At 53.0% G+C, this 27,025-nt stretch overlaps 1 protein-coding gene across 3 annotated transcripts in view; it reads right to left on the bottom strand.

The window, feature by feature from the left end:
* Positions 1 to 27,025, bottom strand: part of LASP1 (LIM and SH3 protein 1) — a 52,201-nt gene that overhangs the window by 3,997 nt on the left and 21,179 nt on the right. For all 3 annotated transcript variants that reach the window (XM_005583990.4, XM_015437889.4, XM_015437890.4), the window contains 3 exons: positions 19,120 to 19,227; positions 3,593 to 3,743; positions 2,916 to 3,019 (listed from right to left, as the gene is read on the bottom strand). In XM_005583990.4, the coding sequence (XP_005584047.1) occupies positions 2,916 to 3,019; positions 3,593 to 3,743; positions 19,120 to 19,227 (363 nt within the window). The remainder of the gene's footprint in view (positions 1 to 2,915; positions 3,020 to 3,592; positions 3,744 to 19,119; positions 19,228 to 27,025) is intronic.

Below are 27,025 nucleotides of genomic sequence, written 5' to 3'. Positions count from 1 at the left end.
GGAGGATCACTTCAACCCAGGAGGTTGAGGCTGCAGTGAGCTAGCTGTGATTGCACCACTGCTGCACTCCAGCCTGGGCAGCAGAGCATGACCCTGTCTCAAAAAAGAAAAAACAAAAACAAAACAGAAAAAACATGACCTGTATGCTATTATTTGCATGATTATAAGCACCAGTAGTTTCTTTCAGAAGCCATGATGTGTCCTGTCCAAGTTCAGGACAAAGACCTTTCCTTGGGAGAAAAGTCTTCAGGGGATGTGTCTATCAGGTTCCACCTTCCAAGCCTCAGCCAAAATCTGCTGCTTAAGCCCTAGATCTAGGTAATGTCCAGTAAGGCACACAAAATCCTACAGCATCACCTACTACCAGGATGGAGTTTTAAAACAGAGAGAGGAAAAAAAAAAAGAAAAAGAAATCCTATAGCTATAGACAACATTCTACCTCCCCTGACCTTCACTGCCCTTGACTTGCCTCTGAGGCTCCACAGGACAGTCTGAAACCAACAGGTCTATGGGATAAGAGGTCACACTTCTCATGAAGTGACCTCAGTCTCTCTCATCACCAGTTCTGCCTCTGTCTTGGTCTGAGCCGCTCCCATCCATGCCTGTATCCTGTAACAGCCTCCTGATGGTCTCCCTGGTTCTACCCTTAAACCAGCCTCTTCTCAACACAGCTGCCAGGGTGGTCTTCCAAAAACCTATGTCGCTCTGCACAGATCAGAGGTCCCAGAGGCCTTCCTGGGGCCCACAAGTCCCTGCATAATCGGAACTCTTCCCCTCTCCCACTGGAGTCAATTTGGGTTTCCTGCTGCTCCTTGAACTTTCCTAGAATATTCCCGCCTCAGCACCTTCGCGCTTGCTGTCCTCGTTGCACGGCTCACTCTTTCCTTTATTGAGGACTTTGCTCAAATGTCATGTCTTTTTTTTTTTTTTTTCCAGCCGGAGTTTCACTCTTGTTGCCCAGGCTGGAGTGTAAATGGCATGATCTCGGCTCACTGCAATCTCCACATCCCAGGTTCAAGCAATTCTCCTGCCTCAGCCTCCCAAGTAGCTGGGATTACAGGCATGCACCACCATGCCCGGCTAATTTTATATTTTCAGTAGAGACAGGGTTTCACCATGTTGGCCAGGCTGGTTTCGAACTCCTGACTCAAATGATCCGCCCACTTTGGCCTCCCAAAGTGCTAGGATTACAGACGTGAGCCACTGCACCCAGCCAAATGTCTTTTTTCTTTGGAGATGGAGTCTTGCTCTATCGCCCAGGCTGGAGTGCAGTGGTACGATCTTGGCTCACTGCAACCTCTGCCTCTCCGGTTCAAGCAATGCTACTGCCTCAGTCTCCTGAGTAGCTGGGATTACAGATTACAGGTACATGCCACCACACCTGGCTAATTTTTGTATTTTTGGTAGACAGGAGGTTTCACCATGTTGGCCAGGCTGATCTCAAACTCCTGACCTCATGTGATCTGCCCGCCTTGGCCTCCCAAAGTGCTGGGATTACAAGTGTGAGCCACCGCACCTGGCCAAATGTCTTAATCCAGCTGCTTTCTATCCATCCCTCACCCTGCTGTCTTTCTCTTCACAGCATGTCACCGCTGACCTTACCTTATATACCTATTTTCTTACTGCTTTCTTGTTTGTCCCCCTGACTGGAATGTAAGCCCCCAGAGGGCAGGGAAGTGGCTTTATATTCAGAGGTGGACCCCACACATCCAGGACAGACCATTAAGGAGGGAAGGACTGGCCGGGCGCGGTGGCTCAAGCCTATAATCCCAGCACTTTGGGAGGCCGAGACGGGTGGATCACGAGGTCAGGAGATCGAGACCATCCTGGATAACACGGTGAAACCCCGTCTCTACTAAGAAATACAAAAAAAAAAACTAGCCGGGCGAGGTGGTGGGCGCCTGTAGTCCCAGCTACTCGGGAGGCTGAGGCCGGAGATTGGCGTGAACCCGGGAGGCGGAGCTTGCAGTGAGCTGAGATCCGGCCACTGCACTCCAGCCTGGGCGACAGAGCGAGACTCCGTCTCAAAAAAAAAAAAAAAAAAAAAAAGGAGGGAAGGACTGGCTGGGCTGGGCTGCCTGGAACCTTATCCTTCAGACTAACTCTTGTGCCAGTGCCGCGGGCAGTCCTAACATACCTTTGTTTGTGTGCCCAGAGCATCAGGCTCCAGCCTGCCATTATCTCAGGCGATTTTATCTCTCTAAGTATCTGTTCTCTCCTACGTGAGCTACTTTGAATTCCCAGGCACCCAGCCTGGAGGCGCTGAGCCTGCCAGGAGCTTGGTAAGGGTGGCTCAGCGGCACCCATGGGTAGAGTGAGTGGCAGGACTTACAGATCATTCACTTGCTCTAGGCCTGGCGCAGAGTAGTTGAACCAGAGGGATGCTGCCAGGTCCCCAGCCCAGCAGGGGACACAGAGAAGGTGACCAACACAAAGAGTTCTTTTTAGTTGGAAAAAGTGCTCTGAAGGCAGCCAGTGGAGTTGAGTGAGGCAAAGCATCAGGGTGGTGTGCTTTGCACGGCATGGCTGGGGAGGCCCCTCAGAGGCAGGGGCAGCCTGAGAGCTGAAGGATTTGGGGGCCATCCTCATGACGCGAGGAGAGCAGCGCCCAGGGCTGGAAGGCCCCACACAGAAAGGTGCCTTGTGTGTTCCCAGGTAGCTGGGGTAAGGAAACCCCGCCCAAAGCAGGGTGATTGACCTGCCCATGGTACACCAGGGGTGGAATGCAGGGCCCCAGTCCCAGCCAGCCTCTGCCCACTATGCCAACCAATTTCCTCTCTGCTCATAAGGCTGAGATCCTTATCATCACACACAAGAGTGTGGGTGCAAAGGTCAGGAGAATCCACGAGCTGTGTCCAAGCCTTCCCTGAGGACCCCCTGCCTCTGGCCTCTCCCCTCCGGCCAGCGTTACTCACCCCGCCACCACCTGGGGCGCTGCGCTGTATGGAGACTGGGGCTGCAGGCTCCTTGTAGCCACCATAGGACTGGGCCACCGGCTGCTGCTGGGGCTGCTGGTAAACTGGAAGATGGGAGGAGACAGGGCTCGAAAACTGCCCTGCCAAACCCAGCCCCTCCCAGAGCTCCTGAGAAGCCCATACCATGCACTTCGACCCCATCACCAACCCGGCTCAAGCCCCACAGCTCAAAGGCTGATGTCCACGTGTGCACATCTGCCTGTGTGGTGTATCCCACAGCAGGGGCTCTGAGCCCCATGACCTGGGGGCCTCTCCTTTCAATCCTCTTGGCGCAGTACAGGCCAGACCCTGGTGCTCACGCCCTCATCCTGGATGAGAATGGGACTTGGGGGCTTGGGAAGCAGTCCTTTCCACGCCTGCATGTGTACATGCATGCGTGCGTGCATGTGTGTATGTGCGTGTGTGTGTCTGTCTCTCGCCGGCTTCCTCCCCACCCCCCACCCCAGCTGGTCCGGCCTCAGGTCCTCTGTCCCCTCTTGCACACGAGAGGCTGAATTGCCTGTTGGTTAAGAGGAAGGCTCCAGAAGGTGTATCTGTCTGTCTGTCTTTTCTCTGGCTTCCTCCCCACCCCACTGGCCTCGCCTTAGGTGGTCTGCACCAACAGGCTCTGCACTCACCCGGGGCACTGGTCGGGATGTGGTGAGGCTGCTGCTGCTCCGGGGGCCGCCGGTAGCTGCTGCTTTCCTGGGAATCCCGGCGCTCTGGCTCCATGCCCTCGCCCCCGCTAGGGCCCATGCGGCTCTTCTCAAACTCCTCATGGTATTTTATCTGCAAGGTCAGAAGGCACTGGGTAAAGGATCCCACCGCAAACCACCCAGTTCCTTCCCATGACCCTCAAGATCCCGGGATGGGAGAGACTCCCCAAGAGCTTTGGGCAGAGAAAGCCAGGTCTTGCTCTGGAAGCACCAGCTATGTGCCCTTGGACAAGCGACCTAACCTTGCCAAGCCTCAGTTTTCACCTCCGCAAAATGGGACACCAGTATCTCCCTCAGACGTTGCTGGAAAATGCAATGAAATGACTGACGTAAAAGCGCCATGAGAACTAAAGGAACTAAAGAATCAGATCAAAGTTTGTGGTCACTTTTCTTTTTTTATGAGACGGAGTTTTGCTCTGTTGCCCAGGCGGAAGTGCAATGGCATAATCTCGGCTCACCGCAACCTCCACCTCCAGGGTTCAAGCAATTCTCCTGCCTCAGCCTCCCGAGTAGCTGGGATTATAGGAGCCTGCCACTACACCCAGCTAATTTTTTGTATTTTTAGTAGAGACAGGGTTTCATCACATTGACCAGGCTGGTCTCAAACTCCTGACCTCAGGTGATCCACCCACCCCAGTCTCCCAAACTGCAAGGATTGCAGGCATGAGCCACCGCGACCAGCCAAGTGGTCACTTTTATATGCCTGCGGCGGAGGCGGGGTCTGCTCTGTTTCTGCCCTGATCAACAGTAACAGCAGCAGCAGCGGTTTACTGAGTTCTTACTGTGCTGGGGCTGTGCTAGGCATTTTATGTCACAGGCTCATGTGAGCTCGTCAGCGCCCCTGAGGGGTAGATTGCAGACCCCATGTAACAGGCAAGAAGGAAACGAAGGGATTGATAAGTGAAGTGAGTGGCCCAAAATCACAGATTCCAGAGCCTGGCTCTTTATCAACAGGCGATTCCGCCTCTTGTGTGCAAGATGTCGCGGGTGCTACAGTCTAGGATGATGCTCTGCTGAGAACCCCAGGCTTTAGGGACAAAAAGTGCCAGACCCTCCCTGAGGGTGAGACATTGTCTTGGAGATGGGCTCCTTCTCGGGTCAGGTTCCAAAAATGGGCAGAGAGGCCCAAAGAAGTCACATCCCTCAGGAACACCCCACTAGGCAGGCATGTGAGGCTCCAAGCCTGCAAGTCAGTCTCTCGCCCCCACAGGGCAGTACTGGCTACAGAGACCCCCACCTTGACCGCCACCGCCCAGGAGTCTGGAGTTGGACCTCATGTTGTTTGAGGGCTGTGACTGTGCCTGCCTGGGGCTGGCTGCATTAGCCATCAAGGTCAGGAGGGCAGGGGAGGCAGGTGCCCACCAAGCCAAGTCGGGGAGGGGAGGGAAGCTGCACTCTGCCTAGACCCCTTGGGTGCTGTGGCGGAGGACTTGTCCAGTTTGGGGGAACCAGAGACCCTGCTACCTCCATCAGAGATCTAAGCAGGGTCAGCCAGAGGAAGCCCCACCCCCACTACCAGAAAGAAACCTCAGGGTCAACTGGCCCATTTGTGTCCAGAGCCTCAGCCCCAGCTCAATCCTCTTAGCCAACTGAGTCAGAGAGAAACGGTCGTTCATCCACCTTGTCGTCTTCAGGCTGAGTCCCATAGTGGGACCAGAACACCGGCCTCAGTGTTGCCTGCTAGATTCAGATTCTGATCGGCCCCAGGCTTCCTTCATCTCCCAACCCCCATGGCACCTTCTCTGGACACCAATCTTTCCTCCTCTCAGGTCTGAAAACTGTCCAGATGGCCTTCTGGGGCTGCCCCAGACTCCCAAAGACAGGCCTGCCAAGGTCTCCTAGATCTCAGCCTAAGAGCCAGACCCTGGACAATCACGGGTGACTCCCCACGCTTGCAGCACCCTGACCCTGTGGCGCCCTGACCCTGTGGCACCCTGGCCCTGTGGCAATCTGACCCTGTGGCACCCTGGCCCTGTGGTAATCTGACCCTGTGGCACCCTGGCCCTGTGGCAATCTGACCCTGTGGCACCCTGGCCCTGTGGCAATCTGACCCTGTGGCACCCTTGCTCCCACTCTCCTTCCTCCAGCCACTCCATGAGGCATAAGGCCCATACCTTCACACCTCACATGCCTGGATCCAGCTGCTCTAGCCCCACCTGGGCCAGCCCAGACCCGGCCCCCAGGCTCATATGGGACAGGAGAAAAGTCAAGATCCCTATTCCCAGGCAACCGTATATCAGGTGGGTTTTGAGGCCTGCATTGCATGCACCTGCAGCAAAAATACACCACAAGAAAAGCGGGTGATAAGGTGAGCGCAGTGGCTCACACCTATAATCCCAGAACTTTGGGAGGCCAAGGTGGGTGGGTCACTTGAGGTCAGGAGTTCAAGACCAGCCTGGCCAACGTGGTGAAACCTGTCTCTACTAAAAATACAAAAATTAGCTGGGTGTAGTGACAGGCGCCTGTAATCCCAGCTACTCGGGAGGCTGAGGCAAAAGGATAGCTTGAACCCAGGAGGCAGAGGTTGCAGTGGGCCAAGATCATACCACTGTACTCCAGCCTGGGTGACTCTGTCTCAAAATTTAAAAAAAAAAAAAAAAGATGAGTTACAGAGCCTCACATACGTATCTCATTGCCTCGAATGGGAAAAGACCTCCAGGTGGGCCCATTCATGGGGGAGGGAGCCAGCCCCGGCCAGACTGACCACGCCCAACCCCACTAGGAAGGGCACCAGGGCACTCCCAGACACGGGGCCCATGCCCTGCTCTCAGATCCCTAAGACAAGGCCAGAAGTGACTCTCCCAGCCCACTCCTTCAGCAGCACCCTGTCCGCTGGTTGGGGGTGGTGGGGGAAGACAAGTGAAGGGGATACCAGTCAGCAGCCCTAGTTGATACACTTCATGCATATCAGCTCACTGAATCCTCCCCACAAGCCTCTGAGGTAGTCAATGTCATATCCCAATATCCAGAGAGGCTAAGGGACCTGCCCAAGGTCATCTGGACACATGGTGGTAGGGAGGGAAGGGATTAAGGTCAACCTGAAGGCAGCCCACCCTCGCCACTCAAGGGCGGTCCAGCCTTCTCTCATCCTTCAAGGTCCATCTCGGCACCTCATCCTTGGGACGCTGGCCCTGGCTCCAGGCTGAACCCAGGGCTTCCACAGCACCCGGAACTGGGCTGTGCTGTCGGTGGGTGGTGTCCCCCCTCAACTGGATGGAAACTCTTGGAAGGTAGTGAAGGAGCCGGTTATTCTGATGCCAGGGCCTCCCACAGCACTGCACACCCCAAGCCTCGGGACTGGCTTAAGAGAACAGACCAAGATCCTGGAGACCCTTGAGGTTTGCTTCTTAAAATGTGGTCTCCAGTCCGGGCGTGGTGGCTCACACCTGTAATCCCAGCACTTTGGGAGGCTGAGACTGGTGGGTCACCTGAGGTCAGGAGTTTGAGACCAGGCTGGCCAACATGGCCAGGCACCTGTGATCCCAGCTACTCAGGAGGCTGAGGCACGAGAATTGCTTGAACCCCGGAGGCGGAGGTTGCAGTGAGCTGAGATAGCGCCATTGCACTCCATCCTGGGCAACAGAGTGAGACTCCATCTCAAAAAAAAGGAAAAAAAAAAAAAAAAGTGGTCTCCAGACTACCTGTGTCTGACTCAACTGGGCTCCTTGTTAGAATGCAGGTTCTGGGGCCTTCCAGAGAATCTACAAAATCAGGGCTGGGGTTCTGGAATATGCATTTTGGAAAAAAGCTTCCCAGGTAAGTCTGAAGCAGGCTTCAAGTCTGAGAATGGGTGGTCTAGAGCAGAAGCTGGGAAACTATGGTCCATGGACCAAATCCAGCCCACAGCCGGCTGCTAAGAACGCGTTCCACATTTTTTAATGCTTGGCAGGGGGCGGTGGAGGGGGGGAAGAAGAACCAAAAGAGGAATAATATTTCATGACACATGAAATTTCTCTGAAATTCAAATTTCAGCCTCCAGAAATAAAGTTTTATTGGAACACAGCCACACCCACTCAATTACCTCTTATCTGTGGCTGCTTTCACGGCAGAACTGCAGAACTGAGTTGCTGCCACACAGGCCATATGGCCACAAAGCCTGAGATAACTCCTACCCAGCCCTTTACAGAAAAAATTGACTGACCCTTGTTTGCCAAAATACTCTGACGGCATACTCCTATTGGTTAAATGTATTTTAGCACAACCTTCCTGAATTATGTATATTTTATAAGTTACACAGAAGTTATCACTTGACAAATATAGAATGTATATTGTAAAACTTGCACCAAAAAATGAATGTTAAAAGTATGAGATGGCCAGGTGCGGTGGCTCACACCTTTAATCCCAGCACTTTGGGAGGCCAAGGCCGGCAGATCGCTTGAGGTCAGGAGTTTCAAGACTAGCCTGGCCAACACAGTGAAACCCTGTCTCAACTAAAAATACAAAACTTAGTCGGGCGTGGTGGTGGGCAACTGTAATCCCAGCTACTTGGGAGGCCGAGTCATGAGAATCACTTGAACCCAGGAGATGGAGATTGCAGTGAGCCGAGATCGAGCCACTGCACTCCAGCCTGGGTGACAGAGTGAGTCCATCTCGAATGAATGAATGAATGAATGAATGAGATGAGATGAGATGAAAAAGAACCAGAACCAGGAGTTCTAGAGTTTTCTTCCTACAGGAACATGCACGCTGTCCCACACCTTGACGACCCCTGGTAGGCTCTATCCTCTTCACTTTTCTTTTTTTTTTTTTTTTTTTGAGACAGAGTCTTGCTCTGTCACCCAGGCTGGAGTGCAGTGGCACAATCTCAGCTTACTGCACCTTCCGTCTCCCAGGTTCAAGTGATTCTCCTGCCTCAGCCTTCTGAGTAGCTGGGATTACAGGCGCCCGCCACCACGCCCGGCTAATTTTTGTATTTTTAGTAGAGACAGGGTTTTACTAAAACCCTGTTGGCCAGGCTGGTCTTGAACTTCTCGACCTTGTGATCTGCCCACCTCGGCCTCCCAAAGTGCTGGGATTACAGCCGTGAGTCACAGTGCCCGGCCTCCTCTTCACTTTCCAGAGAGGAAACTGGTGAGGAGAGGAACAACCACAGAAAGGTGTGAGGGCTCAGGGTTTGAGGATCCGGGAGGACAGAAGTGAGACAGAGAGTGAAGAGAGCGACAGCTCTCCCCCACCCTCAGGGGAAACTCAGAAAGCAAGACACCAAGACAAGGAGAGAAACTGGTCCTTCCCAGACGGCTCAGGCCTGCAGGAACTTCCTCCAGGCCCTGGTAGGAACCTGGCGGAAGCCGGCTTCACTTCCTGTTCCCCAGGACACTGGCCTGCTTTTCCTGATCTGGGAAAATGGGGTGGGAGCAGTGGGGTGGGAAGAGGAGGAGAGGCAAAGCCTGCTGTTTCCCGGAGCACCCCTGCCCCATCAGGGCTGTCCTAGCCTGGGCAGTCCCTTTTGGGCATCCCCTCCGCACACCGGCTCTGCTGTCCCCTCTCCCCCTTGGCACTCGCTGTGCACAAAAGGCAAGAGCAAGCACATGGCCAGGCAGAGCTTTAACAGCTGGGAACACCTGCATTGTTGCTGCTCCTGCTGGCTGAACAGCCGACAGTTCCTGCAGCCCAGGCTGGGGGCACAGGGAGGGCAGTGGCGAGGGCCTGGACAGAGTCTGGAGGGAGTCCAGTCTGGACACAGAGGGCAGTTTACTTAGGGGTTTGGGCCAGGATCAGCTGCTCCTTTCCCGGCCCCCTCCGTTCAGGCCGGAGCAAGGACCCGCACCCACGTGGCAGCACAGGCTAAGCCTGTTCCTGAGGTGAGGCAGCCAGCCCTGGCCAGGCTGAAAACCCATCCGACCCCAACACCCACTGGGAGGGGCACTCCAGGTGACGTTCTCACAGACCCAGCACAGGAGGTGAGTCTCCTGAGCCCCACTCTCTTAGTGACCCCTGTCCACTGGTGTTGGTGGTGGGGAGGGCACAAGGGAAGGGGCCACCCCTCCTGAGGCCTCCAGGCTCACAAGGCACCTGGCCTTCCAACTTGTGTCCCGAAGTGGGAAAGGTCAGCTTCCCTTGTTTCCTTTCTGTTAAGGAAAAGAGCAGGCCCCTGAGAACATGTGACCAGGGAGGGAAGTGCAGACACGGACTGGACAGGGACCTGCCCTGGGCCCCGAAGATGCCGGCAGGGGGCCTGCAGAGACAGGTGTCCTTGATGTTGGGGGCCCAGATGAATATGTGACAGCTTCCCTGGACGTGACCCTATCTGCATTAGCGATGGGGTGACAGGGAGCCTTTTCCCCTGGGAGGAGAGCAGGTCTGGACCCCACAGGCTCAGTCCCTTATGATGGGCCGCACTGTTGCCAGACCAATGCCTCATCCTTGGGGGAGCCGTATGCTTACTCACATGACCTTGGGAGAGTCACTTTCCCCTCTGGGTCTCAGTTTCCTCATCTGTAAACAAGGCCATGCTCCCAGGCAGTCCTGGGAACCCCGACCAGCTCTAGGAACCTGAGCACACTCTAAGCTGAAAGCAAGTATGGACACGTGGGTATTCCCATAAAGGGCTGGGGAAACCGATCTTGCTTCTCAAAAAGTCATTACACATAGATAAATGTATCTCAAGTTATGGCCAGCTGACCCAGACAGCTGGAGGAATAGCTTCCTGAACCCAGGACACCCTTTCCGGGTGGCTACCAATGTTAACAACCTCTGCAGCTGCACAGCTCTTCACACAGCTCGACCAAGCTGTTCATACCCTGACAATCATCGCCCTAAAAAATGAGTCGGACACACACACTTGCATTCCCATTTTACAAAAGAGGAAAATGAGGCTCAAAAATTAAATGACTTCCCGAGGCAGAGCTTTCATTGCTCAGTAACAGCCAAGGCTGGCTGATGACACAAGGACAAAATCCCAGCTAGACCGGCCCTTTCCTGAGAACAGGCGTGGAGCAGGGTTACCACACGTCCCAGTTCATGTCTGCTGCCCAGGGATGAACTTCAATGCACCCCTTTTCACTCTCAACACGAATGACCATCAGAAAGTCACCCTAACTCGAGAGAGAGGGACACCAGGCAGGCAACTCAGGATGGGTGGTACAGAGGGGCTAAATGGGCTCAGAAAAAGTGAGGCTCAGCTCCCTCCAGCCTGGGCCCACCTGGACAAAATTCCCAAACCCTCAGCTTCCTCTCCCTCCCCTCCCCAGCAAATGAGGAAATTGTGTTATTACTCTCCTGACCCACCTACTGGTTTGTTAAGCAAATAGGCACATGAGGGGTATGTTAGCACATTCAAAAGGCAAAGAAACATTTCCCAGCTTCCAAGGGCCTGGCTGATCCCTGCTCCAAGCTCCGAAAAGTTCTGGCCTTCTGAGAGCCCTGAGTGAGGACCGCCCTAAGCCCAGACATGTCAGCACAGTCCCAGCTTGGGAGCTGTCCTGGGCCTCTGTGGACAGAGGCCACACTCTACCTGTCCCATGAGGTCCAAGTACATGTGGTTTCAGGGGTCCGGGCCTAAGGACCCTCCCGACTCAGCCAGGACCCTACTAGCTGGGACTCCTGGATGACAAGTTAGGGTCCATGACAAAGCTCTGCTAACTTATGTTCCGTTTTCTGACCCCCCTGCTCTCCCAACTGTGGTGGAAAATAAAAGTCTGACTTTCCATACGGTGCTCCTCACATGATTCTACATCACGGTGAATGAGGGAACAGCAGGCTCCGCGTGGAATCATCAGCTCACCAGCTAGGCTCTTTTTTTGGGTGCCCTTACATGCATTACTCCTTTTCTTTTTCCTTCCTTCTTTCCTTCTTGCTTTCTTGCTTTCTTTCTTGACAGTCTTGCTGTCGCCCAGGATGGAGTGCAGTGGTGCGATCTCAGCTCACTGCAGCCTCCACCTCCCAAGTTCAACCAATTCTCCCGCTTCAGTCTCCCAAGCAGCTGAGATTACAGGGGCGCACCACCATGCCCAGCTATTTTTTTCTATTTTTAGTGGAGGCAGGGGTTTGCCATGTTGGTCAGGCTGGTCTCAAACTCCTGGCCTCAAATAATCTGCCTGCCTCAGCCTGCCAAAGTGCTGGGATTACAGGCCTGAGCCACCGCGCCTGACCTCGTTTCCTTTTCTCAGCCAGTCCAAGAATTATCGCCATTTTACAGATGGGGAAACCAAGGCTCAAGATGTGGGCAAACAGTGGGTTAAGTCAGAATCCAGTTCAAACATCAGAGCCTCAGTTCTCAACCACCATGCAACACTGTTCCCCATTAGAGACTCACAATATTTTATTTTATTTATTTATTCTTTAGAGACAGGGTCTCACTCTGTCACCCAGGCTGGAGTGTGATGGCACGATCACAGCTCACTGCAGCCTCAAACTCCTGGGCTCAAGCAATCTTACCACCTCAGCCGCTCCAGTAGCTGGGACTACAGGTGGATGCCACCAGGCATGGCTAATTTTCTTTCTTTTTTTGTAGAGATGGGATCTTGCTATGTTGCCCAGGCAAATCTTAAACTGCTGGCCTCAAGCAATCCTCCCACCACAGCCTCCCAAACTGTTAGGATATAGGCGTGAGCCTACCATCCCCAATATTTTATTTTTAAAACAAAAGTCTGCACTGAACTTCATTAGTAATCACAGAAATGCAATTTAAAACCATGGGCTATCACACTCCACACAATCAAAATGCTAAAATGAACATATCTGAGCACATGGAGCAAATGAAACTCATCTCTGCTGGTGGGAGGGTAAATCAGTGCAGCCACTTGGAAAATAGTTCCTTATTACCTGGTAAACTTGAAGGAACACACATTTTTTTTTTCCTTTTTTTTTTTTTTTGAGACAGAATCTCACTCTGTCGCCCAGGCTGGAGTGCAGTGGTGCAATCTCAGCTCACTGCAACCTCTGCCTCCCGGGTTCAAGTGATTCTCCCTGCCTCAGCCTCCAGAGTACTTGGGATTGCGCCACCGAGCCTGGCTAATTTTTTGTATTTTTAGTTGTGATGGGGTTTCACCGTGTTAGCCAGGATGGTCTCGATCTCTTGACATCATGACCCACCCACTTCGGCCTCCCAAAGTGCTGGGATTACAGGCATGAGCCACCGCGCCCGGCCCAAGGAGCACACATTCTAAGATGCAGCAGTTCCAACGTACATAGACCTCAGGAGATATTTACAAAAATGTTCATAGCAACTAGAAACAGTACAAATGTCCACCAGCAACAGAATCAATAAAACGTGGTATAAACAAACAATGGAATACTATATAGCAATGAAAAAGAATATACCACCGCCACACGCAAATATATGGATGAATCTTTAAACCCAATGGTGTGCAAGAGAAGCAAGATACACAAAATTACTCTGTGTTCAAAATCAGGAAAAGCAAAACTATAGTGTTTAAGAATACATAATTACATATTAAAATTATAATGAAAAATATATGCTTTCAAAATCAAACTAGAGGATTGTCCAACAAACCTGCCTTCAGACTATTTGACTCTGGGGACAAAACTTTGGTTGATTATTTGCTATTGATTAGGGCCAGACTCTAAAGATTGAAGCTCAGACAAAATAAAAAATGCTAATTATTTCTGGCCAACTGAGATGCAAAGCATTTCTGCCTGCAGCAAAGATATCTTCAAAGTTTATGGTTTTATTTTCCTGTAGGACAATAACTAATGTGTAACTAATGGTAGGCCCTTAACCAGTTCTGTAGTTAACTGTATCCAGCACTTTCTTTTTCTTTCTTTTTTTGAGACAGAGTCTTGCTCTGTTGCCCAGGCTGGAGTGCAGTGGTACAATCTCAGCTCACTGCAACCTCCGCCTCCTGGGTTCAAGCAATTGTCCTGCCTCAGCTTCCCAAGTAGCCGGGACTACAGGTGTGTACCACCACGCCTGGCTAATTTTTGTATTTTTAGTAGAGACAGGGTTTCACCATGTTGGCCAGGCTGGTCTTGAACTCTGGACCTTGGGTGATCTGCCCGCCTTGGCCTCCCAAAGTGCTGGGATTTAGACAAGCGCTACCTTGCCCGGCCCCAGCACTTTCTTTCACAGATTAGCATTTACCTCTGCCTCTCATATTCCCCAGCTTTAATCTCTAGCTGGTTCCCTTATAATTAAAGATATGATAAGTACTTACTACATGGGAGTTACATTTTTAACACTGTGAACACTGGGCTCTTGATAGGCGTAGGGTAATACAATGTATAGTATACCTGCCTGGTGAAACAGGTGTTTACTGTATATGTTACTATGTGTCATATTTCACACATAAAAAAAGTTTTAAGGACACAAAATTGTATATAGAAAATCAATATGTAAGTAATAAAAGAAGAGGCTTCAATAAAGGGACTGCTGCAACCAAAATTTCCCATCCTTGAACACTGCTAGAGCTCATGACAAAAGACCATGATTCCTAACATGTAACCTTTATCCCATAGCGTGGAGCCATCAAAAGGCAACTCTTTAGATGCCTTTAATGATGACACAACTACTCACCATAGATGCGTAATATACTAGCCTCTTTCCTCCTTTCCACACTTTCTCAGTACTAGACAATAGCCAAACTTTTCTGCCAAACTTCACTTCATGTCCCTTCTCTGGCTACAGTGTAGAAAGCAGACCAGTGTGCCTTTAAAGTATTAACAACACTGACAACATAACCGGGTGTGATGGCGTGTGCCTGTAATCCCGGCAATCTGGGAGTCTTAGGCCGGGGTTCACTTAAACCCAGGAGTTCAAGGCTGCAGTGAGCTATGATCACGTGACTACACTCCAGCCAGGGCAACATAGCAAGACCCTATCTCTACAAAAAATATAACAATTAGCTGGGCATGGTGGTATATGCCTGTAGTCCCAGCTACTCAGGAGGTTGAGGTGAGAGGACCACTTGTGCCCAAGAGTTCGAGGCTGCAGTGACCTATGATCGTGCCACTGTACTCCAGCCTGGGCAACAGAGCAAGACCTTGTCTCAAAAATAATAATGATGATAACAATAATAGTGACATCATTTATCATATGCCAAGAACTTGGCATTTTCCTTGCAACCACCCGTCAAAGTAGGGCCTACTGTCCCATTTTTACAAATGAGGAAACTGAGGCTCAAAGAACCCTGCCTGGCCCCAGAATGACAGAAGCTAGGATCTGGGCCCTTACCATCTCCTCCTACCTCACTGTCTCGCCGTTTAGCAACACTGAAGACAGACTGCACTTATCCAAAGCAGACACCCCAGAGGAGACCAGACACTTGTTTTTCAAATGCTCTGGCTGGTAAAAAGCCCTAGTCTGCAGCATATCCCTCCAGGGAAGCAAATTCTCATCCTTTTGCAAGATGGCCTGACCTTTAGAAATAACTGGAGTCAGCTGGGCGCAGTGGCTCACGCCTGTAATCCCAGCACTTCGGGAGGCCAAGGCGGGCAGATCACCTGACGTCAGGAGTTCGAGACCAGTCAGGCCAGTATGACAAAACCCTGTGTCTACTAAAAATTAACCGGGCGTGGTGGCGTGTACTTGTAGTCCTCGCTACGCAGGAGGCTGAGGCAGAAGAATCGCTTCAATCCGGGAGCCAGAGGTTGCAGTGAGCCGAGATCCTGCCACTGCACTCCAGCCTGGGTGACAGAGCGAGACTCCGTCTCAAAAAAATAAATAAAAATAAAAAATAAATAAATAAAATAACTGGAGTCATTTGGTGCTAATCTGGGAAGCAAAGCAACAAGCTACATGCAGGAACAGGAATGCTATTTTGGATACAAAACAAAAGGTGTGGCTCTAAACACCCTCTTTCCCAAAACACTTCAGGAGGTTGGGAAAACTTAGCAATGGTTTTATGTGTGGTTTAAAGCTCCCTGGGCCAGGCGCGGTGGCTCATGCCCGTGGTCCCGGAGAGGCCGAGGTGGGCGGATCGCTTGAGTCCAGGAGTTTAAGACAACGTAGTGAAACCCTGTCTCTAATAAAATTTAAAAAAAAAAAAAAAAATCTCCCCTGGGAGGCCAGGTGAGGTGGCTCACCCCTATAATCCCAGCACTTTGGGGGGCTGAGGCGGGAGGATAACTTCAAGGAGTTTGAGACCAGCCTGGGCAACATAGCAAGATAGTGTCTCTGCAAAAAAAAAAGAAAAATTAGCTGGGCATGGTGGTGTGCATACCTGTGGTCCCAGCTACTCGGAGGCTGAGGTGGGAGGATAGCTTGAGCCCAGAAAGTTGAGGCTGCACTGAGCCACGAACACACCACCACACTCCAGCCCAGATGACAGAGCGAAACCCTGTCTCAAAAATAAAAATAGGCCGGGCTCGGTGGCTCACGCCTGTAATCCCAGCGTTTTGGAAGGCCGAGGCGGATGGATCACGAGGTCAGGAGATTGAAACCATCCTGACTAACACGGTGAAACCCCGTCTCTACTAAAAATACAAAAACAAAATTAGCCGGGCGTGGTGGCGGACGCCTGTAGTCCCAGCTACTTAGGAGGCTGAGGCAAGAGAATGGCATGAACCCAGTGAGCCGAGATCGCACCACTGCACTCCAGGCTGGATGACAGAGCGAGACTCCGTCTCAAAAAAAATAAATAAATAAAAATAAAAAATAGAAATACAGCTCCCCGGGGTTCTGAGGCACAGCCTGATCTGGCACCCTCTGACTTAGGAGTTGAAGCTTTTTCAGACTTTTAGGTGGTGGCTCTCAAACTTCAGAGAGCACCACAGAAACCCAGGGAATGTGTTTAACATGCTGATTCCTGGGACCCACTCCCAGAGACGCTGATTCTAGCAGCCAGGGGAGAAGGCCTGTGAGTCTGCATTTTCAGTCAACCCTACAGGTGACTGTGCTATAGCTGGCTGGAGGCCCGTATCGGACAGACTGTAATTGCCTTCATTAAAACCAAGAGTCTCCAGGCTTTGCAGTCACACCCCACAGGTCTCTGCTAAAGCTGCAAAAGCAGCTACCAGGTCGGGCTCAATCCCTTCCCCCAGCTCCTGCAGAGGACCATCAGCTAACTGCAGGGTGAAAGATGGTTATCTCCTGAGGTGTGGACAGCTCGGCCAGGGTGGTGAGTTTTGTCACTAGGATATTAACACCTCTAATAACTGGGGGAGGGAAGAAGAGGAGGTGGCTTAGGCTGAGTGTGGAGTGTTCTGGAAGCCTTCCAGAAAGGGAAGCTGGGATGACTGGGCTCGTCTCCCTCCTCCAAAACCCACAGGGTGAAGCAATGAGTGAATGGCCAGGGGGCTGGGGTTGCAGACTGGGAGCAACTGTCACTAATAAAAGACAAGGGCCTTTACATGAAAAGCCGCAGGGGCTGAAGAGCCAACATTCCAGTTCTGTGAACCATTCCACTCCGGGTTTTCCCCATAATCTAAGACCATCTTCCCCCTCCCCGACTTCCCAAGTGGTGAGCTCTGAGACACAGACCTAAAGGGTCTTTCTTACCCTTTGGAGGGTCTAAGCCAAAGGGAAGCTCCAGGGTATGAGGCCAGGCCCTGGCATATAAAGAATCAACCGTGACAGGCCTCTGGCAGTTGTGGGCGGGGAGAAGGATGAACGTGCCGCCCCGGGCATGCCCTGCTAGCCAAAGGGAAGCATGCCATTTCCTCAGGCCACCAATTTCAAACTGCAGGTCAACAATCCCGTTGCAAAACCCATTCACAGTAAGTCTGTAACCAGCATCTTTTTGTTTTGTTTTGTTTTGTTTGAGACGGAGTCTCAAGTCTCGCTCTGTTGCCAGGCTGGAGTGCAGTGGCACAATCTCAGCTCACTGCAACCTCCAGCGCCATCACGCCTGGCTAGTTTTTGTTTTTTGTTTTTGTTTTTTGTAGAAACAGAGTTTTGCCATATTGCCCAGACTGGTCTCAAACTCCTGGACTCACGCAATCCTCCCACCTTAGTCTCCCAAAGTGTTGGGAATACAGTCCTCGAAGGGACTGTATTATGTGAGGGTGGAGACGGGCCTGCAACCAGCATCTTTAGAAAAGATCTGAATGTGGCCAGGCACGGTGGCTCACACCTGTAATCCTAGCACTTTGGGAGGCCGAGGTGGGCAGATCACCTGAGGTCGGGCATTCAAGACCAGCCTGGCCAACATGGTGAAACCCCATCTCTACCAAAAATACAAAAATTAGCCGGGGGTGGTGGCAGGCACCTGTAGTCCCAGCTACTCTACTTGGGAGGCTAAGGCAGGAGAATCACTTGAACCCTGGAGGCGGAGCACCACTGCACTCCAGCCTGAGCAACAGAGCAAGACTGTCTCAAAAAAAGAAAAACAAAGATCTGAACTCCCTCTAAGTAGGAAGTACTCATTCATGAAAGCTTCTATTCTGTTTTCCCTCTACATAAATGTATGCCTGTTAGATGGGTCAAGACGTACAATGTGTATTTTATTGTAGGCTGAAGTCAGAGTTTGAAAGCCACAGTTTTGGGCATGGCTGGTTCTGCTGTTTGTGGGCTGCCGGCACCTCTGAAATCCACCAGACCCACCACTGCAGCCCACTCTATGCATGGTCCAGCGAAGCTCTTAAAGGAGCGCCCTGCTGAGGTGGCCAGGTGGAGGGTGGGAAGGGATGTGGAGCCCAGGGAGTGGGTGCTGAGGAGACCACCGGAAAGCCAGGACTCCCGCAATCTCTATCCCCAGTTCCTCAGCCCAGAGCGACAACGGGCAACTCACTGATCCCTTCTTGTTCCATACATGAAGACAGGTGCCTGCCTAAACCCTCCCTGGCAGGGCCTCCTGGGCCAGGCTGGCCGGGCAGCCCCTGCAGTTCTGTGTGCGGGTCCCCCATGGTTGCTGCTCACCGCAGTGCCCTGCCCCCACTTGCCTAAAGCCACACAGGCTGCTTGCCTGTGGCTCTGCCAGGCAGGAAACCGAGGCCTATTCTCTGACCACAGGTGCCATGGAGGGCACACGATGCTGGGGACAGTTGATCCCCCACCCACTCTCCACGCCCGCCCCTGCCACAGCCAGATGCCACTGACCATCAGGGAGGTGGCGGGTGCGAGCCAGGGGGTGCAGGGCTGGCAGGCGAAGCCGGCTGGGGTTTTTACACAGGAAGGAAGAGCAGGCTGATGTGGGGGAGGAGGCCAAGGAAGGGCGGAAATGACTGCAATGTCAGCACCCAGGCGCAGATCAGGGGAGGCCAGGCGCTCCCCGCCCCCCAGTTCTGACCTTTGTGCTCAGATGAGACGTGCAGTCTACACCAATACCAACCATATCCAGAAAAAAGAACGACAGTCAGAGAGAGTGGGGGCTGATTTACCACACAGGTCCCCACACCCCCCACAGAATACAGGCCCTTCAAGGAGAAAATGCTACGTGGGCTGGTCTGGGGGCACAAAGAGAAGAGGCATCTGGGAACCCCAAGCTCTTCCCCAGGCCCACCCCAGAGGGCAGGGGTGGGGGAGGCACTGGCTCCATTCACATCTGCCAGGCTGCCAGGGAGGGGCCAATCAGAGGGCAGCAGGGATGCCGCAGGGCAGGGCGGGAGCTCACGTTACTGATCTGGTCCTGGGTCTTCTTGATTCTCTGGAGCTCGGGCGTGTCTGCCACCACGCTGAAGCCTTTGCCCTTGTTCTTCTCAAACTCCTCCTTGTAGCGCACCTGCAGGACGGGAGGAAGAGGGATTGGAGTCGGGCCAGGAGCCGAAAGGGCCTCGGCCTGAGGCCCCTCTGAGACAGCAACCAGTCAGGAGATGGGGACAGGGAGTCAGGAGCAAGACACTGACCAGAAGTCCCCAACTCAAAGCAGAAGCCTCCACTCAAAGGTGTTAGACTCGTAATAAGAAACCACTACTAAGTCTTCAGTGTGCTGAGTGGCGGGCACAGAGCCCAGGGCCTTACATGAACCATCTCCTTTACATCCCACCATATATACAGCCACGCAATTAACAGCTCCAATTTACAGACCAGGAAACGGAGCCACAGAAAGGAAAAGTCCCCTGCCTGAGGTCACAGAGCTTAGCGGTCAATGAACGGCACCACCAGAGTGCAAACCCTCATCTGCCTGACCCCTGACCCCTCACTCCCAGCCCATCCTGTCGGGAAGCTTATAGGAAAAAGGTTCTCTCCAGAGCTCCCAGGGTGGCCCCAGCCCTCATGTTAGCCAGGATGTGGCCCTGCCCACTGCGCCTGGGGGAGCTTTTCAGCAACCAGCTGAGTGATGGCTGTGCCAAAGGACAGAGTTGGTGCCCAGAAAGGAGGGTGGTGAGACAGCCCCAGGGAAGGCTCCATCAATGCGCCTTTGACAGGCCCCACGGATTCTGGGAGGCTGCCGGGCTGGCTTCAGAGGCCACCACCATAGGAGAGGAGGAAAGCAGCAGCGGTCAGACAGCATCGCAGCAGGTCTCCAAGCTTCAGGGAAGAACCCTTCCACCCCACCACAGTACTAGAGGGACTCAAGTCAGACATCAGAAAGGACTTCCCTGGCACGAAAGGTATTGAAATATGAGGAACAGCTTGTCCTCCCCTGGGGGTTTTGAAGAACAGAATGAGGCTGAGAACACTCATGGAACAGGAAACTATTCCTTGGCTTCCAGAGACTTCACTGTCCACCTCAGCAGCCATCTGTTCCAGACCCCACCAGCTGCTTGGATTTCCTCCACAGGGGCTGCACTGTCCTGGACACGGGTCAGCCCAGGACACAGACCCGGGCAGTTCCCAGGCAGGGAATCATCCAACGGCAGCACCGAGCTGCGCTTGGACTGGAGTGACTGCGCGTGCACACACAGCCGTGGCCACACCTGTCAGGTCCCCTGCACATGCCCATAGGGATCAGAGTCCTTGTTTGTCTCCTGAAGCCCCAGTCACTCATCCATGTGGTTCCCTCTCCTTCTCTGTTCTGATCCAGACAAGAAGGGCCTGGATGTGCTGGTCCCCATCAGATCAGAAGTGAATGCAGTGGATAGAGGCACCAACCCACCCCAAGAGTTCAGAACCTGCCTAGCACCAGCTCTTCTGGGAAGCCCTGGGCCAGCACGGTGACTCTTAGTGGGAGGCCCTTTGGGAAGTGGGCACTGGGGAAGGTAGGGCACTCAGAGACAGAGAAATGTAGCTCCAGATACAGAAGCCCTGCATCTCAAGCCCCTGGCCTCGGTTTCCTCATCTGTAAAAAGGTTGTCACAGAAATCAGGTATAATATGGGGAGGGAGCTTCTTATCACCAAGTATGGGCACAAAGCCAGGCGGAGCTGGCACTAACACAGGCTCAGTCTCCCACTTCTGAGTGATCTTGGGCCAACGACTTCACATCTCAAGACTCAGTTCCCACATCTGTAAAATGGGTCATAACGCCAGTCATTCCAACCCATGATGCAGACAGTGGCTCGAAAGCAGCAGCGCATTGTGGATGGCCAGTGTGAAAGTGCTCTGTCAGCGACGAGGTGCTGAACGAGGGCCAGTCCCCACTCCATCCCCTGCTTCCTGGCTTTCCAAGGGTCAGGCCCCTAATCAGGGGAATAATCGCCATGACGACGCTGCAATGACATCAGCTGGTTCCCAGGCTCGGGAACTGCTTCTGCCTCCCCCTCCCTGTTGGGGAAAGATCATTCATTTCACTGCTAACATAGGAGGCCCACAGAGGGTAGGGCTGAGGGGTAGGTGCTGAGAAAGGAGGGAGCCTGGGATCAGCACCACCTTGTTGTGTGTCTCTAAGCAAGTCAGCTCCCCTCTCTGGGTCCCCTGAAGGCAGCTGGCTAGCTGATCTCTAAAATCCCTCCCATTTGGGGTCTGTGACCATTTTCAAGCACCTTCAGACCCTGACCGTGGAGAATCAAGATGGGGAAGGTTCTTTGAGAGGCCTTTGGGTATGGAAGGGGTGGCAGAAGTGAAGGGTGGGGGGCCAGGGGTGTAGGGAGGGGGGCCCAGCCCAGAGCCCCTCCTTCAGGGCTCCCTTCTTGCCCTGGCAGGAGTGCTTGCCCCTGTTGTCTAGGATGGCTCACCAGGGTGCTGTGGGGGTCCCTGTGCAGGGAGGGACCTGCCCAAGGTCACAACCCAGTTGTCGCTCAGGCCAGAATGCAACTCAGTGCTTCAGCCAGAGGACCCCACTCCTGGGAGATGCCTGGGCTCCCATTTTTGAAACTCTGGTGTGAGGGCCAGGACTGACTGGCACCTGAGGCTCCTGACACCCAAACAACCACCATCCATGAAACTCTAATTGTCATGTCAGTTCTTAGTTATTCTCCCTGGATCTATCCTGCTTCTCATCCCAGCAGACAGGAGGTGCAAATCAACTTTTCTTGGACGATGAATGAATTGAATGCAGACACGTCATCTCCAAACAAAGCAGCATAATTGGGAAAACAACTGCCTTGATGACCCAATAAAATAAGAAGGATCATTACTTAAAAATTATGCCAGGCACGGTGGCTCACGCCTGTAATCCCACCGCTTTGGGAGGCGGAGGCGGGTGGATCACCTGAGGTCAGGAGTTCATGACCAGCCTGACCAACATGGTGAAACCCCATCTCTACTAAAAAAAAAAATACAAAAAAAGTTAGCCAGGTGTGGTGGGCGTAATCCCAGCCACTTGGGAGGCTGAGGCAGGAGAATTCCTTGAACCTGGGAGCCAGAGGTTGCAGTGTGCTGAGATGGCGCCACTGTACTCCAGGCTGGGCGACAGAGTAAAACTCCATCTAAAAAAAACACAAAAATTAGGCTAGACTTAAAAACAAAATGGCTCATGTCTATAATCCCAGCAGTCTGGGAGGCCAAGGCAGGTGGATCACTCGAGCCCAGGAGTTCGAGACCAGCCTGGGCAACGTAGGACTCTATCTCTATAAAAAAATTAATAAAAATCCCGGTGGCTCACGCCTGTAATCCCAGCACTTTGGGAGGCCGAGACGGGTGGATCATGAGGTCAGGAGATCGAGACCATCCTGGCTAACACGGTGAAACCCCGTCTCTACTAAAAATACATTTTAAAAAAATGAGCCGGGCGTGGTGGCGGGCGCCTGTAGTCCCAGCTACACGGGAGGCTGAGGCAGGAGAATGGTGTGAACCCAGGAAGCAGAGCTTGCAGTGAGTGGAGATCGTGCCACTGCACTCCAGCCTGGGTGACAAAGCAAGACTCCATCTCAAAAAAAAAATAAAAAATAAATTAAAAAATAAAATAAAATAAAAATCCCTAAAAAAAATACAACATTTATTGAGCAAAATACAATACCAACAATTTCCACTATTATGTGCCTACTGTGTGTTGGGCCAATATACTTTGTAACCCATCCCCTTCTAACAAAAAAGAAACCAGTTCTACACAGGGCGCGGTGGCTGACACCTGTAATCCCGGCACTTTGGGAGGCTGAGGCGGGCAGATCACTTGAGGCCAGGAGTTTGAAAACAGCTGAGGCAACATAGCGAAACCCTGTCTCTACTAAAAATACAAAAATTAGCCGAGCGTGGTGGTGCACACCTGTAGTCCCAGCTATTCAGGAGGTGGAGGCAAGATAATCGCTTGAGTCTGGGAAGTCAAGGCTGCAATGAGCCAAGATTGCACCACTGTACTCCAGCTTGGGTGACAGAGAGAGACTCTGTCTCAAAATAAATAAATAAATAAATAAATACAAATCAGACACACCCAGATGGAGAGGAGAGCTGATGGAAAGGGCCGGGGCTGGAAGTCACGGTCAAAAGGTTGCCGTGTGTATTTCTCAGCTTCATCATGTCCAAGTTCCATTTCCTCTCTTTCCGGGACAGTAGTAATAGCAAACACTGAGTGCTGACTCCATGCCAGGAATCTTGAAATGCTTAACATATCCTCCTATCTCACACCACCCTCTGGAGAGAGGTAATCCCCATTTTTCAGACAAAGGCACTATACACAGAGGTTAAGCAACTTGCCCAAGGTCACACAGCTGGTGGCAGCAGATGTAAGATTCAATCGCAGGCCAGCGAGTTGGGGCAAGAGCGATACTCTACCACCCGCGCTGCTCACAAGATCCGAGGAGCAGAAACCCCCTGTAATTTCCTACGACCCCATCAAGGTGAGTTCGGGGAGGAAAAAAAGGAAGAACAGTCTCCCAGCGCTTGGCACTTCTGCCTGGGATCAGGGCCACACAGATACCTCCAGCTCAGTCCCACCCCAAAGCCACTGCCTCTGCTCAGCCTGGGGGTGGGGTGGGAGCAGCAGGTGAGAAGGGGGGCTGGGCATCCAGCTGCCAGCCCCCTGCTTCAGCCAGACCTGGGCAGGACCACCCAGAAGGTCATTTCTGGACAGTTCTGTGGTTACCTCCTCCACAGGGGAGGCTCCAGGTGTCCCAGACACCCAAAGTGCCACTTTGGAGACCAATATAGAGATGGGAAAATAAATAAAGCTGAAATAGCCTCGGCAGCTTCCCAGAGACAGGGAAGGGCAAGGCAGGCCCAGAAGGGGCATGGAAAGAAGCCAGCTGGCCTCGTGGGGTGAAGCTGGGTCAACACAAGAGGCTTCCATTTCCCTTCCCGCCAGCCGCAGGCAGCTCTCGCCAGCTCTGCCCCCACGGCAGCCACAGGAACCAGAACCTGTCACTGCTCCAGCCTGGCCGGCTCAGCCCTTCCAAGCCTCAAAGCATCAGGCCCAGCCCCCAGCTTGAGGCAACTGGGTTTGCTGTCCCCATTTTACTGGTGAGGAAGCAAAGCTATGAGAGGAAAGAGTCTGAGGCCAGTCTAAGACCACACAGCTGCTGGGTGGTGGGAAGGGAGACAGAACAGGCCTGCAAAGAGGGCAGCACCCTTTCCTCCCCGGCCTATCCTGGCCCTCAGCCCTCAGCCCCCACCCCCGAGGACCCCCACCTCAGGGGAACAGAGCAGTGCCCTCGGTGCAAAGCCCTACCCTAACGTTGCACCCCTCAGAGTTTACAAACAGGGTCGGTACACTCCTGCCCACGGGCCCATCTCTAAGCTTCTTAAAGTGGGCCAAAGTCCTTATCAGAATCACAGGGGAGTCAAAAATGCAGATTCTTGGGCCTCACACAGAGCTGCCAAGCAGAAGTTCCTTGGGTGGGGGCCTAGGAATCTGCATTCCAAGGCTTGCTGGTGACTGGTGCATCCTGCAGGGTGGGAGCACGGGGCTGGGTGCCTGTGCCGCCAGCACCATTCAGAGGAACGGGCTCAAGGGCCAGGTCATGGGGCTTGATGTCTGCCTCTGTCCCTGGGCTCTGGGCAAGCAGGGCAGCCTCTGTAAATCTCCCTGTCCCTATCTGTATGATAGAGATAGTAAGAGCCCCTCTTTCATCAGCTGACTGTGAGGATTAAACAAAGCCAGGCATACACACATACGTGTGCGCGCGCACACACACACACACACACACGGACACACTCTGGCCCTCAGTGAGACCCTAATGAAGAGTGACCACCATTGTCATCTCCCGAGAGGCCTGCCCAGGAACCCAGCAGGCCATGACCCTGAGAAGCAGGGGGCACAGGCTGGGGACAGGAGCCCCCAAACCCAGAGTGTGGTGCCAGCTTCCCCAGTTGGGGGCAGAAGCAGCCCCTGCCAACAGCATGCCCTGCCCACCTGCTGCCCATCCTGGGCAGGGGGAACAAGGTGGGTGGGGGGGGGTTCTTCCTCCTTAAATTCCACCCCTCGGGGATCAGGTGCCGGGGCAAAAAGAGCTGCAGCCATGCTTTTGTGGGACTGACACAGGCTGAGGAGTTTGAATTTCTCCCCTGAGAAGGGTGTGTGTGTGTGTGTGTGTGTGTGTGTGTCCAAAGACGTGTGTGTGTGTGTGTGTGTCCAAAGACGTGTGTGTGTGTGTGTGTGTGTGTGTGTGTGTGTGTGTGTGTGTATGTGTCCAAAGACCTGCCATCTGCTCCCAGCACCTCTTCCCCCCAGGTCCTTCTGAGCCCCTCCACCTCTGGCCTCCAGCGCCCTTCCACAGGGAAGGGAATCCGAGGCAGGAGTCAGGGCCCGGCTAGAATCTGTAAAATCTGGCCAGGCAGCCAGGCCTCCGGCCTCCTTGGCTGACAGCAGGCGGTGGTGCTCCCCCACTTCCCAGTAACTTCAGCTTGTGTCCGCAGGCGGGTGGGTGGTTGGTGTGAGCTGCTGCTCCCCTCCTCTGTGAGCCTCAGGCCCTACCAGGGCTGTGAGGGGTCAAGGGCCCCACACGTAGGAGTGACAAGACCGGGGCCCAAATCCTGGATCCATACTCACTCACTCACTCAGTTCCCCTCTCTGTGAAACACAGACAGTGGGTCTTTCACCTTACCCCAGAGCCCAGTCAAGGATGAACAGGGGAACTAACTAAAGGCACTTGCTAAACTACACAATTTCTTTCTTTTCCTTTTGTAGAGACAGGGTCTCACTCCGTCACCCAGGCTGGAGTGTAGTGATGCGATCATGGCTCACTGCAGCCTCCAATTCCTCAGTTCAAGTGATCCTCCCGCCTCAAACTCCCGAGTAGCTATGACCACAGGTGCACACCACCATCCCTGCTAGTTTTTTGTTTTTTGTGTGTGCTTTTTTTTAGGGACCAGTTATTGCTATGTTGCCCCAGCTGGTCTCAAACTCCTGGGCTCAAGTGATCCTCTCACTTTGGCCTCCCAGAGCACTGGGATTACAGGCGTGAGCCATGGCCCCCAGCCCTAAATTACAAAACTTCTCAACAGCATAAGGAACGATCACATTTATTGTTAAGGTAGAGACTGTTTCTTAGGGAGTGGGTAGTCCCTGGGTTAGACAAACCTACATTCAAAGCCGCCAGTGTCTATTTCCTGTTCTCTGAAGGGAGGTGATCCTACAGCTGCACAGGGCTAGGTGAGGATTACACAGCTCACACACCCGGAGCGTTGATCCCTCCATCGCCAGCTATGAATATTATTATTGCCTCTCCTACCACCCGCAGGACCTCGGCCAGTCCCTTAGTGTCACTGGGTCTTGGTCGTCTCATCTGTAACAATGGGGAAGATAGCACCTTCCTCACAGGGCTGCTAGGATTCCGAGAGAGGGTGCATGAGAAGCCTGACACAGGGCAGGGTCCGTTCTGCCTGATGAACCCGATTCCGAGAGAGGGTGATGGAAAGACACAGGGCAGGGTCGGTTCTCCCCGATGGACCCAGGCAGTCACATCAAGATCAGGCAGCAGGAGTCCCCTCTGGAGGAACTAGGAGAAACCCCCTCTCTGTGGCCCGGGTGAAACCTCTGCAGTCTTTTCCAGGTCCTGAGTGGGTCCTGGGTGCGCTGTCCACGTGGTAAATTCCCCTACATGCATTCTTGTGCATCATCCTTTCATCGGCTGAAGCCCCGCCCCACCCCACCCCACCTCATCACTGGCCAGGTTTGTCCCAGGAGCCCTCACACCCCCAGGCAGGGTAGGTCAACTGTTCTGTTCTCAGGACTCCAGACCCTTTGCTTATTCCTCCGTGTCCCCTAAAGACCAAGTTCTCCCTAGGCCTGGAACCCATCCTCCCCTCCTACAGGAGCTCACACCT

Source organism: Macaca fascicularis, chromosome 16 (assembly GCF_037993035.2).
Source record: "Macaca fascicularis isolate 582-1 chromosome 16, T2T-MFA8v1.1".
NCBI classification, from domain to species: Eukaryota; Metazoa; Chordata; class Mammalia; order Primates; family Cercopithecidae; genus Macaca; species Macaca fascicularis.
Note: the sequence above shows the minus strand (reverse complement) of the source record. Positions and strands in the feature narration are given on the sequence as shown.